This window comes from Polypterus senegalus, chromosome 11, assembly GCF_016835505.1.
Source record: "Polypterus senegalus isolate Bchr_013 chromosome 11, ASM1683550v1, whole genome shotgun sequence".
Taxonomy (NCBI): Eukaryota; Metazoa; Chordata; class Cladistia; order Polypteriformes; family Polypteridae; genus Polypterus; species Polypterus senegalus.
The window spans coordinates 34,163,969-34,182,649 of record NC_053164.1 but is presented as its reverse complement, the minus strand read 5'-3'; the positions used below and the strand labels follow the sequence as shown (position 1 = coordinate 34,182,649).

General features: G+C 38.2%; 1 protein-coding gene across 4 annotated transcripts in view; it reads left to right on the top strand.

The window, feature by feature from the left end:
• Window positions 1–17,517, top strand: part of polm (polymerase (DNA directed), mu) — a 47,860-nt gene extending 30,343 nt beyond the window's left edge. For all 4 annotated transcript variants that reach the window (XM_039768320.1, XM_039768319.1, XM_039768322.1 and 1 more), the window contains exons 9-12: window positions 9,692–9,794; window positions 13,368–13,643; window positions 14,481–14,564; window positions 17,212–17,517. In XM_039768320.1, coding sequence (XP_039624254.1) covers window positions 9,692–9,794; window positions 13,368–13,643; window positions 14,481–14,564; window positions 17,212–17,298 — 550 coding nt within the window. In that variant the 3' untranslated portion in view covers window positions 17,299–17,517. The remainder of the gene's footprint in view (window positions 1–9,691; window positions 9,795–13,367; window positions 13,644–14,480; window positions 14,565–17,211) is intronic.
• The last annotated feature ends 1,164 nt before the right edge of the window (window positions 17,518–18,681 follow it).

The window sequence follows — 18,681 nt, the reverse complement described above, 5'->3', positions numbered from 1 at the left end:
TATACGTGGGTTCTGATTTTCTTCTCTTACAAATCTTGTTTGCGTAATCTTTTGACACCTCAGTTCATGCTTAACTAATTGTATCATTTACTGTACAAATCAAGATATACTGATCAAGAATATTTGGTTGCTTTATTTGACACATGTCACTAGGACATCAGAATTCTTGTTCACATGGTCTTAGTAAAATCACACACAGATTGTGATATATACAGTAAGGTATTTTTTATATATATGTAATCTACCTGAAGTCCATTCACATCTGGATGATAGTGTAAATGCCTGAAGCCTACATCATGTGATACTGGGCTTTGAAGAAAAATGTTTTTTTTAATATATGATTTATGTTATAGCGCTTAGAAGTTTTTTTCTTTGATTTTTGCTTATTTCCAGGATGTATAGAAGTTCAGATCTAGAAATTAGTTTTGTTTTAGTCTGTGTTAAGCAGAACTAGCATTAACTACACAGCAATGTAACCAATAGCCTACCATTTTTATTTATTTCTTGTTTTGTGAAGAAAAAAAATGTTATCTTAACTACTACTTTTATTTTCCTCTTAAGATTTTTTTTCTAACATAAAGCAATGTCACATTAAACGCTAATTTCAGATTTCAGTGTTTAAAATTAAAATATCACAGAGAACAAAATTTCATATTAGGAGAGCTGGTGAAGGTACTGCAGCCTATGTGGCAACCCATCACAAACATTTCCCCATGCTTTAAGAAACATTTGTGTAAGGCAAACTGCTGAAATTTGTCAGATCGAAAAATATTCCTCAATCTGGTTTCAGACCAGTTCTGTACCAATTTTCACACTGCCCTTTGAAAGCCTTTTTTAATTTATAATTTGCTCATAACATTAAATATGAAAAGCTGTTAAATTTCACTTCAGTGCAATATGGAACATTTCTCTGAAAATGATCCTTAATCTATACTAATACAGTGGGATGCAAATGTTTGGGCAACCTTGTTAATAGTCATTATTTTCCTGTATAAATCGTTGGTTGTTACGATAAAAAATGTCAGTTAAATATATCATATAGGAGACACACACAGTGATATTTGAGAAGTGAAATGAAGTTTATTGGATTTACAGAAAGTGTGCAATAATTGTTCAAACAAAATCAGGCAGGTGCATAAATTTGGGCACCACAAAAAAGAAATGAAATCAATATTTAGTAGATCCGCCTTTTGCAGAAATTACAGCCTCTAAACGCTTCCTGTAGGTTCCAATGAGAGTCTGGATTGTGGTTGAAGGTATTTTGGACCATTCCTCTTTACAAAACATCTCTAGTTCATTCAGGTTTGATGGCTTCCGAGCATGGACAGCTCTCTTTAACTCACACCACAGATTTTCAATTATATTCAGGTCTGAGGACTGAGATGGCCATTCCAGAACATTGTACTTGTTCCTCTGCATGAATGCCTTAGTGGATTTTGAGCAGTGTTTCGGGTCGTTGTCTTGTTGAAAGATCCAGCCCCAGCGCAGCTTCAGCTTTGTCACTGATTCCTGGAAATTGGTCTCCAGAATCTGCTGATACTGCGTGGAATCCATGCGTCCCTCAACTTTGACAAGATTCCCAGTCCCTGCACTGGCCACACAGCCCCACAGTATGATGGAACCACCACCATATTTTACTGTAGGTAGCAGGTGCTTATCTTGGAATGCTGTGTTCTTTTTCCTCCATGCATAACGCCCCTTGTTATGCCCAAATAACTCAATTTTAGTTTCATCAGTCCACAGCGCCTTATTCCAAAATGAAGCTGGCTTGTCCAAATGTGCTTGAGCATACCTCAAGCGGCTCTGTTTGTGCTGTAGGCGGAGAAAAGGCTTCCTCTGCATCACTCTCGCATACAGCATCTCCTTGGTCTGTCACTTCGAGCCTTAACTTGAACTGAGCCTGTGGTCTTCCATTTCCTCAATATGTTCCTAACTGTGGAAACAGACAGCTTAAATCTCTGGGACAGCTTTCTGTATCCTTCCCCTAAACCATGATGGTGAACAATCTTTGTCTTCAGGTCATTTGAGAGTTGTTTTGTGACCCCCATGTTGCTACTCTTCAGAGAAAATTAAGGAGGAGGGAAACTTAAAATTGACCCCCTTAAATACTCTTTCTCATTATAGGATTCACCTGTGTATGTAGGTCAGGGGTCACTGAGCTTACCAAGCCAACTTGAGTTCAAATAATTAGTTCTAAAAGTTTTGGAATCAATAAAATGACAACGGTGCCCAAATGTATGCACCTGCCTTGTTTGAACAATTATTGCACACTTTCTGTAAATCCAATAAACTTCATTTCACTTCTCAAATATCTCCTATATGATATGTGATATATTTAACTGACATTTTTGATCGTAACAACCAACGATTTATACAGGAAAATAATGACTATTAACAAGGTTGCCCAAACTTTTGCATTCCACTGTAAAAGGCAAAGCCCTCACTCACTCACTCACTCATCACTAATTCTCCAACTTCCTGTGTAGGTAGAAGTCTGAAATTTGGCAGGCTTATTCCTTACAGCTTACTTACAAAAGTTAAGCAGGTTTCATTTCGAAATTCTACACGTAATGGTCGACAACGTCCGCCATGTTGAACTTTCTTATTTATGGCCTCATCTTCACGAAATTTGATAGGTGGCTTCCCTGCACTAACCAAAACCGATGTACGTACTTATTTCAGTGGTATGATGCCACTGTCGGCTGCCATATTGAACTTTTCAACGGTCTTTGTTACTTATGGGCCCATCTTCAAGAAATTTGGTACGCGGGTTCCCAAAGCTAACTGAATCCTACTTGCGTACATATATACGTCCATAGCCTGCAGCTTGGTCACCGTGTGAAGCGACGTTGGGTCCCCCATCCTAACGCCTCACACGTTGTTGGCTGCCTGCCTATATAAGGCCATCCATCGCTCCAGTCTCTACATTCCCTTCCTTAATACGCCACGGGATTCACGTCTCCCTGATGATAACTACAGCCTTTTAATTTAATCCACGGCTTCTCCACTGTTTTATTGTTCATTTATTACGATTATAGTTATTGTGTAGGTGTTTTAGACTTGCTTTACATTGTTCATGTACCCATTTCCTTTATCATTCCAACCGTACCCCCATTAACATTTTTATCAAGGTGATCACCATCGATCAAAGAACTGTCACTTACTGAGTGGTTTCCATGCCCGGAGATGGCACCTGCCTTTTACATTCTCTTTGTTACATATTGCACGGCCGTATCAGGCTCACTCTTGATATCTGGAGGAACATTGTGTCTTATGTATTGAATGACTGGGACAGGTTCAAGGTGTGGACTGATGACGGTACAAGAGATAATTATACTACACAGGAGCACTATAAGAGGGAAATGCTTAAGCCCTTCACCTATGGATCTGCATGTGAGTTGATGGCTGCCGCTGAATTGTTCGGTTGTCGCTTTCACGTGTACCGAAATGGCCAAATATTTTACAACTTTCGACACCCCAAAAACCCCAAACACAGTCCTGGCCACACAATGCCTTGTCTTCGGGCCGCCTCCACAGCTCTCCTGAGCTTCGTCCTTCCTCCTCCTGACTCCAGCCTCGAATGAAGGGAGACGGCCCCTTTTATACAGGACCCGGATGAGCCCCAGGTGTTCCCGGCATTCCTCCTCTAGCCACGCCCCAGCGTGGCGTAAGTGCCGGCTGTCCTCCCGGCAGCTCTCCGGGCGCCGTCCTAATTCTTCAGGTCCCTAAGGCATTGGGGCGCCTCCTGGCGGTGACCACGGGCCCCTACAGGGTGGAGCTTCCATGCCTTGTACCTGTGGCCCCCAGAGCAACCAGGAAGGCGACCCCCACGTGATCCAGGGTGGGCGCAGACCCACATCCGGTCCCTCATGGCGTCCCGGCCGGGTCATGGCCCCTGGCATCCCTGACTATATATATATATATATATATATATGTGTGTGTGTGTGTGTATACAGTGGTGTGAAAAACTATTTGCCCCCTTCCTGATTTCTTATTCTTTTGCATGTTGGTCACACAACATGTTTCTGATCATCAAACACATTTAACCATTAGTCAAATATAGCACAAGTAAACACAAAATGCAGTTTTTAAATGATGGTTTTTATTATTTAGGGATTATAGTATTATATACTAGCAAAATACCCACGCTTCGCAGTGGCGAAGTACTGCCTTAACTTTTTTTTTTATTATTTATTAATTTTATTACAATTTATACAAAGCAATCAAGTTTTTACAAAAAGAAAAATTGAGTTAAGAACAGATCGATCCCCACCCCTGAGAGAGAGAGAGAGCAAGTCAAGCCGCGTTAAATTTATTTTAAAATATTACTGATTAGATCCTGCCATGTTTTGAAAAAAGTCTGTACGGATCCTCTAAATGAGTATTTGATTTTTTCCAATTTCAAATAACACATCGGTTTCCCACTGACTTAAAAGAGGAGAGTTTGGGTTCTTCCAGTTTATCAGAATGAGTCTGCGTGCCCAAGGTGTAGTGAGTGCAATCACAATTTGTTTGTCTTTCTCCACTTTAAGCCCCTCTGGAATAACCCCAAACACAGCTGTTAATGGGTTAGGAGGGATTGTGAGTCCAAGGCTATCTGAAAGGGAAGTAAAAATTTTTGTCCAGAATAATGTTAATTTGGTGCAGGCCCAGAACATGTGACCTAGTGAAGCTGGGGCTTGGTTGCAACGTTCACAGGTTGAATCATGCCCTGGAAACATTTTGGAGAGTTTTAGTCTTTTTATTAAGAAGAAAATTAAACCTTTTTAAACTGAGGGAAAATATACCAATAATTATTTGTTAAGGATCTCTTTCTATACCACATTGTGAGTTCGGCCCTCCGGTTCTAATATGACCAAGCTGTGCGCTGAGCTTACTCTTGATCATGCAACGTACAGTTGGCCATGTGAACAGTAATCTTGTTTCAAATCTCACAGCTTGGATTGCTGCTGTCATAATAAGTTTGAGTTTCATGGTTTGTTTCAATTACGACACGAGTTGTGTTGAAGTGACATTTGGCACCTGTCCAGCGTTTTAAGCATACAACCAGTTTCATCGATAACTTCACATCCAGCTTTTGAGAGTTTAAACATTCATAAACATCAAAGTGTCCACTACTGAAATTGTCACCTGTGAGTCTAAGATGTTTAAGAGGCACTGGCAATTGTCGAAAGGTGTAAAATATTTGGCCATTTCGGTACACTTGAAAGCGACAACCAAACAATTCAGCGGCAGCCATCAACTCACATGCAGAACCATAGGTGGAGGGCTTAAGCATTTCACTCTTATAGTGCTCCTGTGTAGTATAATTATCTCCTGTACCATCATCTGTCCACACCTTGAATCTGTCATTCAATACATAAGACACAATGTTCCTCCAGATATCAAGAGTGAGCCTGATATGGCCGTGCAATATGTAACACAGAGAATGGAAAAGGTAGGTGCCATCTCCGGGTATGGAAACCACTCAGTAAGTGAGAGTTCTTTGATCGATGGTGATCACCTCGATAGACATGTTAATGGGGGGACCCAACGCCGCCTCACACGGTGACCGAGCTGCAGGCTATGGACGTATATAAGTACGTAAGTAGGCAATTAGTTAGCATTGGGAACCAATGGCCATAAATAAGAAAGTTCAACATGGCGAACATTGTCAACCGTTATGACCATTACGCGTAGAATTTCGAAATGAAACCTGCTTAATTTTTGTAAGTAAGCTGTAAGGAATGAGCATGCCAAATTTCTACCTACACGGGAAGTCGGAGAATTAGTGATGTTGGAAAGTTCAATATGGCGGCCGACAGTGGCGTCATGCCATCAAAATAAGTATGTACATCGGTTTCGGTTAGCGCAGGGAAGCCGCCTACCAAATTTCGTGAAGATGGGGCCATAAATAAGAAAGTTCAACATGGCGGATGTTGTCAACCGTTATCGACCGTTATGACCGTTCCGTAGAATTTCGAAATGAAACCTGCTTATATATATATATATATATATATATATATATATATATACTAGCAGAATACCAGCCGCAGTGGAGAAGTAGTGTTTTAAAGAAGGTACGAAAAGAAAAGGAAAAATTTTAAAAATAACGTAACATGATTGTTAATGTAATTGTTTTGTCATTGATATGAGTGTTGTTCTCATATCTATCTATCTATCTATATCTCTATATCTCTATATCTCTATATCTCTATATCTATATATATATATATATATATATATATATATATATATATATATATATAGCAAAATACCCGCTTGGCAGCAGAGAAGTAGTGTGTTAAAGAAGGAAAGAGAAAGAAAAGGAAACATTTTGAAAATAACGTAACATGATTGTCAATGTAATTTTTTGTCACTGTTATGAGTGTCGCTGTGATATATATATATATATATATATATATAAAAATAACCAGCTTAGCGATGTCATGTGTTAAAGAAGTTATGAAAAGAAAAGGAAACATTTTAAAAATAATGTAACATGATTGTCAAAGTAATTGTTTTGTGTATTTGGTGGCAGCGTCACAAAGTTGTTTTCGTAGCTGCATCAGAAAATGTACCACGACGTCTGACACGCCTCCTTTTTACTGTTTTCTCACAGCTTGGATTGCTGCTGTCATATATATATACACATACACACACATACACACATACATACATATATATATAATATATATATATATATATATCTACACACACAAATTATATATGTGTGTGTGTGTGTATATATATATATATATATATATATATATATATATATATATATATATACATACATACACACACACCCCTATCTAGATTATGATTATATATATACACATACATATACTTGTGTGTATGTTTGTATGTGTCTATATGTGTGTGTATAGCTTTGGTCACTGAGTGCAAGGGAAAAATAATGAAATATAGTCTATAAGTTATTAAACAGTAAAACATTAACGTTTTAAGAAGTACAGGTACATTGAGTACTACTGGAGTGGTTGCGGTAAACTACATTTTAAAGACTGTGTAACACAACAGGTAAGTAACTAACAGCAGCTAAAATGTATATGGATCATCTCTCGGTAGTAGATCCCTTTTGAAAGGCGCTACACGACGGCTGTGGTATAGAAATTACATTTTCTATGTGAGCGTTCAAATTTGTGCCTCTGGTAATGTGCCTTACCGGCAATTAAAGAAAATTATTTTTGTGTCCTCTGCAGTGTTAAGAGAGAAAGGCTTTGGTTTGGGATAAAAGGAAAAAAGGTGTAAAGAAAGGAAAGTTGCCTTTTTCTTTTATATAGTATAGAGAGATGTGTTCGCTGGCGTTATGATCGCCTTTTGGGGACAGTCGCGTGGGTCTTGTGTAGACTGGTGAGGCGTCCCGCCATTAATCGGCTGTGATGGCACTGTCAGTCCTCCACTCGTATGCGTGTGTTCATAATCCGAGCTGAGGACCTGATAATCGTATATGCAAAAGAAAGTGTGAATCGTTTTAATATTATTTTGCCGTGGTGTTGAAAAGGGGTCCCGTGTTTGCACTTGTCTGGGCTATAGCTCAGGGGGCAGATGAAAAAAATTAAAAGTGCTCACTTTGACTTAAGGCAGAAGCGCAGTCAGCGTCTCAAAGGCCGGCACAGCTATGCACGCGCTGGCTGCTCGACTTTTGCTGGGCAGGAGACCCCAGTTTTTGCAGACACGTTCATGATATCAAAAGTCTCAGCGCTCTTTGGAGGTCATTCATATATTATATATATAGCAAAATACCCGCCTACAGCGGAGAAGTAGTGTGTTAAAGAAGTAATGAAAAGAAAAGGAAACATTTTAATAATAACGTAACATGATTGACATTGTCATGAGTGTTGCTATCATATATATTCCTGCCTAAATAAGTCACCCGCTTGCTCTTACTTTTTACCGTTCATTTAATCATGGCTAGTGGCGGAAAAATTATAAAATGGAAGGAGGATGGCTTTACCAAAACAATTATTGATGGCGAATCGATTATTCATAAAGCTTGAATTGGTGATCTGTTTTTCTGTGTTAACCTCATATTTTTTCATACTTCTTCTCAAACTAAGGTGGTGCGAGGGTAAAATGAATCGGGATGTGCTGATCAATGTAATCGTGTACCAGGAAATCATGCATTGACAAAAGCTCCCTTTGCTTGTAATGCAAAGTGTGATTAAATGCATTATTTTTAGCGTTATGGAGCACATGCATGAAGCTTCTCAGCTGTGCTTGTGCTAAGAAAAGGAAAGATTTTAAAAATAGCGTAACACGATTGTCAATGTGACCTTTTGTAAGTAGTGCCTGGAGGATTCAGTGTGTTGAAACTCTAGAGACAGCGTGTGTATTAACTTGTGGATTTTTCTGTGAGTATTTGGTGGCAGTCTGACGAAGTTGCTTCGGATGACGGCGTTAGCCGCGGAGCTCAGCTCAGAGCGAAATGAGGTGGGAGGGGAGATGATGACGTGACTCCCCCACCCGCCTTAACTGTCAATCCCCACAAACACAGTCTCGGAATTTGCATAAGCACACCCCTTCACCTACAATTTTAACTTAGTTACAAAGTGATCAAAACTCTCGTTTATATCCTCGTCCTCTCATTAAACTTGTATCCCGCATTACCTGTGGGCATGTGAAACGCCAGCGTAGCCTGTCTATGAACTTAATTTAAAGTTTAGGTTTACACCTTGCTTTCTTTCCGAGGTAGCAGCACTCATGAATATGGTAGTATATGCCACTCGCTCGCTTCTTATTGTTTCGCTGCCTTCTCAATTATATAATGCATGTTTTCTTAAGCGCTTTTTGGAGGTCTTCCTGGTTTTCTACGCACTGTGTTGACAGTCAGTTCACGTGATTACGTGGGAGGCGTGATGATGTCACACTAAACTCCGCCACGTCTTTGCAGCTCAACTCCATTACAGTTAATGGAGAAAAATACCTTCCAGTTATGACCATTAGGCGTAGAATTTCGAAATGAAACCTGTCCAACTTTTGTAAGTAAGCTGTAAGGAATGAGCCTGCCAAATTTCAGCCTTCTACCTACACGGGAAGTTGGAGAATTAGTGATGAGTGAGTGAGTGAGTGAGGGCTTTGCCTTTTATATATATATATATATATATATATATATATATATATATATATATATATATATATATATATATATATATATATATATATATATATATATATATATATATATATATATATGTATATATATATATATATATTGTGAGCTGGAGTGCTGATCGCACCCCAAATAGACTACAGACGCCCCTGGGAAAACCACAAACCCTGAAACACTGACTACCCTCACATTGCTCCTTATCCTTGCACTATAACGCGTAATACAAGCCTCATGTACTCCGCCGACTTATAAGGCTTGCGCAGCGCCTGTCAGTTTTGGAATTGATTGTTTGCTTTTATCTCTCTCTGCTCCTAGCCGATCTGTCATCTCTGACTTGTCATGGAGTACGTTAAAAATATATATATATTTATTTGTTTGTATAAGCTGCTTGTGTTGGCTTTTTCTTCTGTTTTTGCTAAATGTAATTCAATTTGGTACCATTCATTCATCCATTTTCTCTAAAAGCTACAAAGCACTTTCTTAATAGAATATTCTCATTTAAGTTTGTAGTCTTTTATAGTACTGCAATCATTGTAGCAAGTGATTTGACAATCTTTTCTTCTGTCTCTTTTCATAAAGAGGTAAACAGAGAGGACATGACGTTGATTTGCTCATCACCCATCCAGAAGAGGGCAAAGAGGCAGGACTTTTAGCTCAGATCATCAACATACTGGACAGCCAGGTGAGAAATCATCTGAGGTAGACGTAATGCTTTGCTATTTGTGTAAGTGGCTCATTTAAGTCCTATAGTATTTTCTTGTTTCCCTTTTATAGTAGAGTGAGAAGGAGACTCTTTTAAGAACTTTTAATGATAAACAATCATTTTCATGTTCTTTACAGTGCCCATTTAATCTGCTTTCACTTGTACCATTAAATTGTAGAATACCGATACCCTGTTTTTCTTTTTCTTTTTCCCCCCCATATTTGTGAAATGTTCTAGGTAGGGATGTCATAATGCTAGAATTTATATATAGAATTTGATATCAATATCGGTGAAATTTCACAATGCTCAATGCCTATTTGATACCGTGGCAAAAACTGAAATTCCATTCAACCATTTTTGTTAAAAGTACTTTCATTATTAAAAGAATATAAGATTTATAAATATTAATGTTTAGGTGACACCTTCATCCAATGTGACTTAAAACATTTGAGATACAACTTGTTTGTTGTTTTTCCAGTTTGGAGCACAGACAGGTGAAGTGACCTGCTCATGTACCCATAACTTCAGGGATTGAAGTCAAAACCACTACACCACTCTGCCTCAAAACAAATATGCCACTTTGACACATTAATAACAGAAGCTTTCAAATACTGGTATACACATCAAGTAGTTGCCTAATTGTTATTTAAGTAAACTTGTAGCAGTCAGGTGCCGCTAAGATTCACACAGTCAAGCTGACGGTGATTTATTTATTTTTTAAAGAGGATCCCAGGGATGCCCCCAGCCTTGGCCTGCCTGCACACACTCACAAACGGAGACAAAATACAGCTTGCTGGGAAATAGGAACAATTAAGACTTAATAATAAGACTAAATAATATAAATGAAACAATAATACCATCCCTGTACCTCTACTGCGATATTGCATTAAACATATAAACACAAACACCACACAGCAAAGTCCATGGAATACCAAACCAGATGTAACGAGAGATGATGAGAGTAAGTCCAGAGATTTGTAATTTGAAAGGGAAGGAAAAAATAGTCCTACCGGTAGACACTGTAAGGATGAAGACGGATGGATGGTTCAAGAGTGCTCCTTTTCTTGCGGGGAAGCCAATGAATCCAAAATCAGTCCTCAGCACACAGGAGACAGACAATTCAGACCCCAACAACGAATACAATCCAGGACACAGTGATTAAAAATGATTTAATTAACAGAAGGCAATCCGACAGGTAAACGACACACAAAATACAACAAAACACACTTTTTTCTTCTTTGGACACCTGCCCTCCTTTTAAACCCCTCTGACCACCTTTTACCCCAACAGCCTCTGCAGGGACTGCAGTTTTAATTCAAAGTAGCATTGCTACAAACTAGTATTGGTTTTCATAAATATCAAAATACAGTGCTCTGCTTGAATTTTAATGTGGGATGGACATAGGGTTCTCTCAAATGTAACAGCAAACAGAGGAAATTTTATAATCTTGAGGGGTTTTCAGTAGAGGGTTTATAAAGGATGACACCATCGTGGACTACTTGAGTTATCTTTCCATGTGCACATTACAAATGTATTGTGTTACATTTTTCTCTCAAGTAACTGAAAAATACCACTTCAAATCAGTAATGAAATTATAAATTCCATTGTTTCTGAAGTCCTGTAAAACACTCTTTGTTGTGCTGTTTTCACAGTATCTTATATGGCTGATCAGGCTTTTTTATTTATTAGCCTGTGTACTTGGAGATTGTCTTGACCAGGACCACACCCCTAAATGCATTGAAGCAACTGCCATGTGATTGGTTGATTAGCTAATTGCATTAATGAGAAATTGAACAGATGTTCCTAATTAATCCTTGAGTGTAAGTACATGCGACATTTCACCCCATGACTGAACTGTTTAAACCACATAGAAGAAGGATGGATGTTTAATCGCACATCTATGAATGTGTTCAATGCAATCAGAATGGATGCAAAGCCTCTGTGACTTATTAGGGACTATGTAAGACACGGTATTAAAAAAACGATTAATTACGCCATCCTTTTGTCATCTGTTACAACTTTGTTATACTGCATATTGAATGATTACAAGTCACATCTGATCAGTCACATTATTGTGCTCACAAAGCATGCATGAAACACTATCTGAATAAATTAATTAAAGGGAGAAGTGTGGTAATAGTTTGGCCTTTTCAGCATGCGTTGATGCAGTGCTGTATCATCACCGTGATGAGTCATTTTTATAGTTAGTTTTGAATTCATGTTTTTCTCACATATTACTGTGCCCTCTGGAGTAAGTCGTCTACTTGCAGTCAAGCATGAGTATGGTACAGACTGTCATTCGGTACTACTAAAAGTGTAATGAAGCCAGGACAGTTATATCTCAGGAAGTTTGGCATCGACTGGTACCGAAAGTATTAGTTCTTTAGACATCTGTTATTCTAGGTACTGAGTTTGCAGTAAGCACCTGGATTTTATCTGACGATTACTATCTATGCAAATCCTTCTTTTGTTCTCTTAAGTTTAGGCTGCTTTTATTATTCATTTTTATACATTCAGGGGTAATTTTGGCACATAGAGTAAGCAAGTTTTCTTTTGGCCCAAACATGCAATATGCATGAATTTCTTCACAGTTTTCCCACCACATTTCACTTCAGGTAAATGCAGTCATTAATGCAAGCCTTTATATTAAATCAAATGCTGAAACAAAATGCTGGCATTGTCTTTTTTTACTCCTTTCACACCTCATTCTTTGCTAATAAGATGCTAGCTTATTGTTGGCATCGAGCAAGCTGTGAAAGGGATACTGTTGTTTAAATGTTTACTTTCTACATAATTGACTCTATCACTTTCCATTTTTGTACCAATACTACTTCAGGTATTTCGAGGGTGTAGTTAGAATTCTGACACTCAATCCTGTGCATACTTCACTAAGCTTCTGTGGACCTTTCTTTTCTTTTGCTTAATTTTAAATTTATCAAAAAGTTAATAAATTGTAAGTTTTCTTTTGGAAATATTTCATTTTGTGAATGTGGCACACTTGTACTGCTGTAAGTGCTAAATCATAAGGTCTGTGTGGTCAGTTTTAGACTCTTATTCACTTGAAATGTTTTACATTTAGCACCTGTCAGTAATGTTTAATCACCTTCTGAAGACAGAATTTAATGAATGTGAGTTGGTTGGCACATCATGGCATTGTCTGTTTGAAAACTGTGTTACCACACTCCATCTGTTAGTATTTTAATTTTGAAAGAATTCAACAGCACTAAAAAGTACAATATGTGTATTCATTAAAAGAAAGAAGTTCACAAAGTCTACATCATGCTCAATTATCTATTCTTATCTGTGTGTAAGCCAGACTAAAGGTGAGACGTGGAAAAATATTTATAGATGTTCTAGGTGTTTTTAAGATCATATTTAAGTGAAGAAAGATATCTGTTACACGGATAATAATGTGAAGTAGTTTAATTTAAGCCACTGCCATGATGGTGGCAAAACAAAGGTGCATACAGAATTACTTTTGATATTGTTTATCAAAGAGAGAACAGTTGCCATTGGTATATTTTCTAAAACTGTATGCTTATCACCTAACAGGGCTTACTACTGTACTACAAAACGAAGGAAAACACCTACACTGCACCCAGAGAACCTCCAGTTAAACCTCTGAGTACTTTGGACCGCTTTGAAAGATGCTTTTCTATATTTAAACTGAACCTCCCACCATTCAGTGGGAATCAGGAACCTATGAGCTTGAGCACACCGTTGGACAAGACATGTATAGCGACTGACTGGAAGGCAGTGCGTGTGGATTTAGTGGTCTCTCCATGCAGTCAGTATGCCTATGCTTTGTTGGGCTGGACTGGATCTCAGGTGAGCCACAATAGGCTGTTTTCTGCACTTACTGGTTCTGCTTTTCTGCTTGAATTTATGAATATATTCTATCCCAATTATGGACAGTCAACAGTCAGTATGGTTGTTACTTGCAGGCATACATTTACAGACTTCAAGAGAGCCTTTTCCATTAAGTGCAATGACATTGCATCTACTTCTCATGATGAGTAACCTTAGTTAGCATCATGGACTGTAAAATGTACCCCAGGAGTATAGCAGGGTCAGTTACATGTGTTTCCATTGAATACGTTTTCATGCTTGTCATAAGTGATTAGTTTTGCGCTTATAGTTGCATGGGGAGATACAAAAAATATTTTATACCTAAAATAGCAATGTGTTTCCATGAAAGAAGTGTAAGAGTCTTCATTAAAAGACATTTTTTCTGAATTGTACCGATTATAGGTTTCCCCCACAAGCTTTTTTGATTAATTTAATTATCCATTTATGTACAGTATGTACCTTAACTAAACTTTGGACGTGTTGCGATATATTAAATCTGTTTTTGTGTTACCTATTTCATGCTGAACACTGTGCTGAAATCAATCGGTATGCATGGGAAAATGCTTTCCCTTAGGATAAAGTAGGCAAATTGTAAGTTTGTTATGATGTATGAACTTGCAGAATACTTGTTTCTGTTCCAACTCTTTGCACAATAGCGGACCCTGCCTATGAAATATCCTAACCTATATACAAAATAGTTTTTTACAAATTTTTTTTTGTTTTTAGCAGTTAGTAAATAACAAATGGGTTACATTTTTTAGGAAAACTGTTTTCATGTGTAAAAGCTTCATCACTTTTTTTATGCTTTTCCTGTAGCACTTTGAGAGAGAACTTCGTCGCTTTGCTGGCAATGAAAAACAGATGACTCTGAACAGCCATGCCCTATATGATAGAAAGCAGGTGAGCCTGTGAAACAAATAAATAGACTAGACTTCTTGTCTACAAACAGAGGCATACTTTCCACTTTATTAACAAAAAGTAAAGGCGATGTGGATGACTGTTGGGCTTCTATTAAGGTATTGCAGACATATACTAAAAGAGACATGTTGTTCTTCTGCACTCTTTAGGATAACAACATAGAATGCTCTGTAAATGTCTTAGGACATGTTTTTGTCTTCCTATGAATAATGGAGGTAATGTTTACGATATTGAAGAAAATGCCACTACTACCACCACTACTGTGTAAAATAATCACTGGTCAACAAGCATTTTGCTACTGGGAGTCATCTTTACCTTAACAGGTTTCACTTGCTGACTCCAAATCTTAAAACCGTTTTCGTCCAGCATGTCCTGTTTTTCAGTTATGATGGGTGACTGGACAGTAAAGGCGGATAACCATTTTGATAAATACCGGTAATTCCACTAGGGATGCATGCCATTGAGATAAAAGAATTTGCCACACTTTACTAAAAGCTGTGAGTTGTTTACCTTGTCATTATTAATTTTTAATTAGCAGAAAAAATATTTGTTACTGATTAACAGATCTTATATGACTCTAAAGCATAATGACACAACTCTGATATGATGGTGCAGCAGGTAGTGGTTTTACTGTTAAACATAAGATTGCATTTCAGGACATTTTGTTCGTTAGATTCACCATTACTTTGAAAATTTTGTCAAGGCGATGGACAGAAATGGTGATACTTTTCAGCATTTAACAAATACAGTAGGACCTCGGTTCACGACCATAATTCGTTCCAAAACTGTGGTCGTAAACCGATTTGGTCGTGAACCTAAGCAACTTCCCCCATAGGATTGTGTGTAAATACAATTAATCCGTTCCAGACCATATGAACTGTATGTAAATATATATTAAGTTTTTAAGCACAAATATAGTTAACTAAACCATAGAATGCACAGCATAATAGTAAACTAAATGTAAAAACATTGAATAACACTGAGAAAACCTTGAACAACAGAGAAAACTAACACTGCAATAGTTCGCACTATAGCGCTAATAACCGCCCGCTAAAAGCACTTTTTAAATTAATTTTAAGCACAGGGAAAAAATGAACATTGGAAAAAATCCATAATTTAATAAACCACCAAGAAAAATAACATTGCAACAATGCACGCTACGAACAGATCGCTGGAAACAGATGTGAAAACAAAATCAAGCCCAGTGCATTCTTTAACTGCCTTCCTACCTTAATGCGTCCAGCTCTCTCTCGCGCTGCCTGTGTGTCTGCATCTCTGTGTGTGTGTGTGTGTGCGTGTGCTCTCTCGCTCTCTCTCTTGCTGTCTCTCTCTCTCTCTTGCTCGCTGCACAGGGAGAGACTGAACATGTACAAACCGAAAGGGAAACTGGCTTGTTCGTATACCGAGTGTGTGGTCGTGAACCAAGGCAAAAGTTTGGCAAACGTTTTGGTCGTAAACCGAGTTGTACGTGTACCGAGACGTTCGTGGACTGAGGTTCCACTGTAAGTTTGGTCTCGAGGAAAGTGAAGCCAAAATTAAGGAAGGTGTTTTTGTTGAAATCTGTGAACTGATGCTTGATGATGAGTTCAAAAGGAAACTGAAGCCCACTGAGTTAGCAGCATGAGAAGCATTTGTGTGGGTTGTCCAGAAATTTCTTGGTAGTCACAGAGCAGAGAATAATGCTGAGCTTGTGGAGAACCTGCTGAAATCGTATCAGCTAATGGGAGCCAGAATGTCACTGAAGAAGCATTTTTTACATTCTCATCTCGACTTTTTTCCACCAAATCTGGGCACTGTCACAGATGAGTATAGGGAAAGATTTCATCAAGATATAAAGGTGATGGAAAACCGATATTGGGGAAAATTCACTCCGAACATGATGGGTGACTACTGTTTGTTCTTGCAAAGAGAGACAGATGTGCAGTACAAGCGCAAAAGTGAGTGCCTCCAACATTTTTGGGCATGCTGACTTCACTTTTATATTGAGGTAAATTGACATAAATATGTTTTAACATGTCTCTGGTATTGTCTTTTGGTTTGTTTTCAGAATAAAACATCAAAACAATTTTGGTGGGACCTAGTCAAAACTCCAGATATCGTGTTGATATGTTATATTGATATTCAAAAGTGTCAAAACGTCAATGATGTGTAGTTCAAAAACATGACGTGCTAGCTTAATTCTGATTTCATATATGGAATCGGTGTAAAAAACTTAATAAAGAGCTGCTCTGAAGTTCCCAGTAGCAAATCAAAAATATTTTTTTGCACACCAGTGTTAATTAAACCCATTTAGTTATTCCCATGTGTAACTGAGCCCAATTTAATTAATTAATTTGTTAGAATCTATCCTTTAATGGTAATAATTCACAAACTGAAATAAGGTGAGAGTTGCAGTATTTTTAGTAAATATTCAACTTTTTGTTTTTTGGTTGTGATATAAACAAAACTGCTACAATGTCTAAAAATGTATTTTGAGTCAAACAAATCATTCATGCTGCTGATTTTAAAAGTCAAGTCACGAGAGAGTGTTGGAGACTCTTAACAACAAGTATTGGATATTTGTGAAACACAAGTGTAAATAGAAAATTAAAGTAAGCTGATAATTCTCCGTTTAATCACTTTTTTGCAGAATGAATTTCTTCCTGCAAGCACAGAAGAAGACATTTTTGCACATCTTGGATTGGCATTCATCCCCCCTCACGAGAGAAATGCTTGAGGAGGGGAAGAAAGTGGGCTATCCGAGACCACCTAATGAAGAGGGGCACTCACTTGTGTGCATTGTGGCATGTTTTATAAATAAGCAGCAGCTGCCATCTGCCTGGCGCAGCTTAGGTGCCTGCTGTTTGTCACTAGTGCTAATTCTCATTTTCTGTTGAAGGTGTGATACAGCATGCCTTATTTTTAAGGCCTAAATAAAATCATTGCTTTTCTATTATACAAGAGGCAATTATTTTGTTTTCTTTGAGAATGTAAGTTATGGTACAATGAGAGAATTGAAAATCAAAGTGTTATTCCTAATTGAATATTTGTTGTGTTCTTCTCAGACATTTTCAGTACCCATATTGACATACAGTATGTGCATTAATGTTCGTGTAGATCCATTATATACTTGCAAGGCTATGTTAAAAAAGTGAAAACTGTACTGGAGATGTATGTGTTCTGCTTATTACAGAATGTTGAGGTAACTTATTACTCCTCCTTAAATTAACTGAACATTCTCATTCCAGGATAGATGTTCATCTCCTACAATAGTCCCAATTAAACACCATAGACCAAAGAAGACACCGATGCCTACAGAGGAAGGTGCTATCTGATGAAAGAAATAGAAGAATACCATAAGGTTTGGGTTAGTTAATAGTTCACAAATGGACAACATGAAAACACAGTGACATGTTCTAGTATTTGTAGCTGTTGGTGTAGTCACCTTCACAGATAAAGCTGCCTTTAAGTATATGAAAATTGGATCTAAAACTTAACTAAAAGATGGATATGTTTTCCAGTGTTTTGGCACATTATTTTGTGGCAGACGAACGCCTATTCTGTATATGGTCCCGCAGAACAGGCATGGACCAAGCAGTACTTCCCCTGGGGCGTTATAAAGCAGCCCCCCAGGTGGCAGTGGTTCCTTTGATTCCCACAGTGCTCCATGGGAGATGGAGTTCTCTACGACCCTGTTGGGATCCAGAGGTACCACCAGGGGGCACTGCAGTGGTTCCTGAGCACATGTGGGCGGTTCTTCCACTATACCCGAAAGTGCAGCCGGAAATGGGTCATCAAACACCTGGAGCACTTCCGGGTGGGCTATAAAAGGAGCGTAAAGCCACCACTCAGAGAGCCAAAGTCGGGAGGAGAAAGGACTAAGCTTGCCAGAGTAGTGGAGGAGAAAAAAAAGGAAAGTATTGTGTGCAGTGGTGCTTTGGACTGTGTTGTGTGCCTGTGGGAACAGGGAAGGCGGTGCCTACAGGCAAAGAAAAAATAAAAAAAAACACTTTAGTAGTGTGCCTCCTGTGTCTGTCTATGTCGGGTTAAGTGCTGGTATAGCGCCATCTACAGTCACAATGTTAACAAGTATGGTCAGAATACCAAATTTCTGACACAT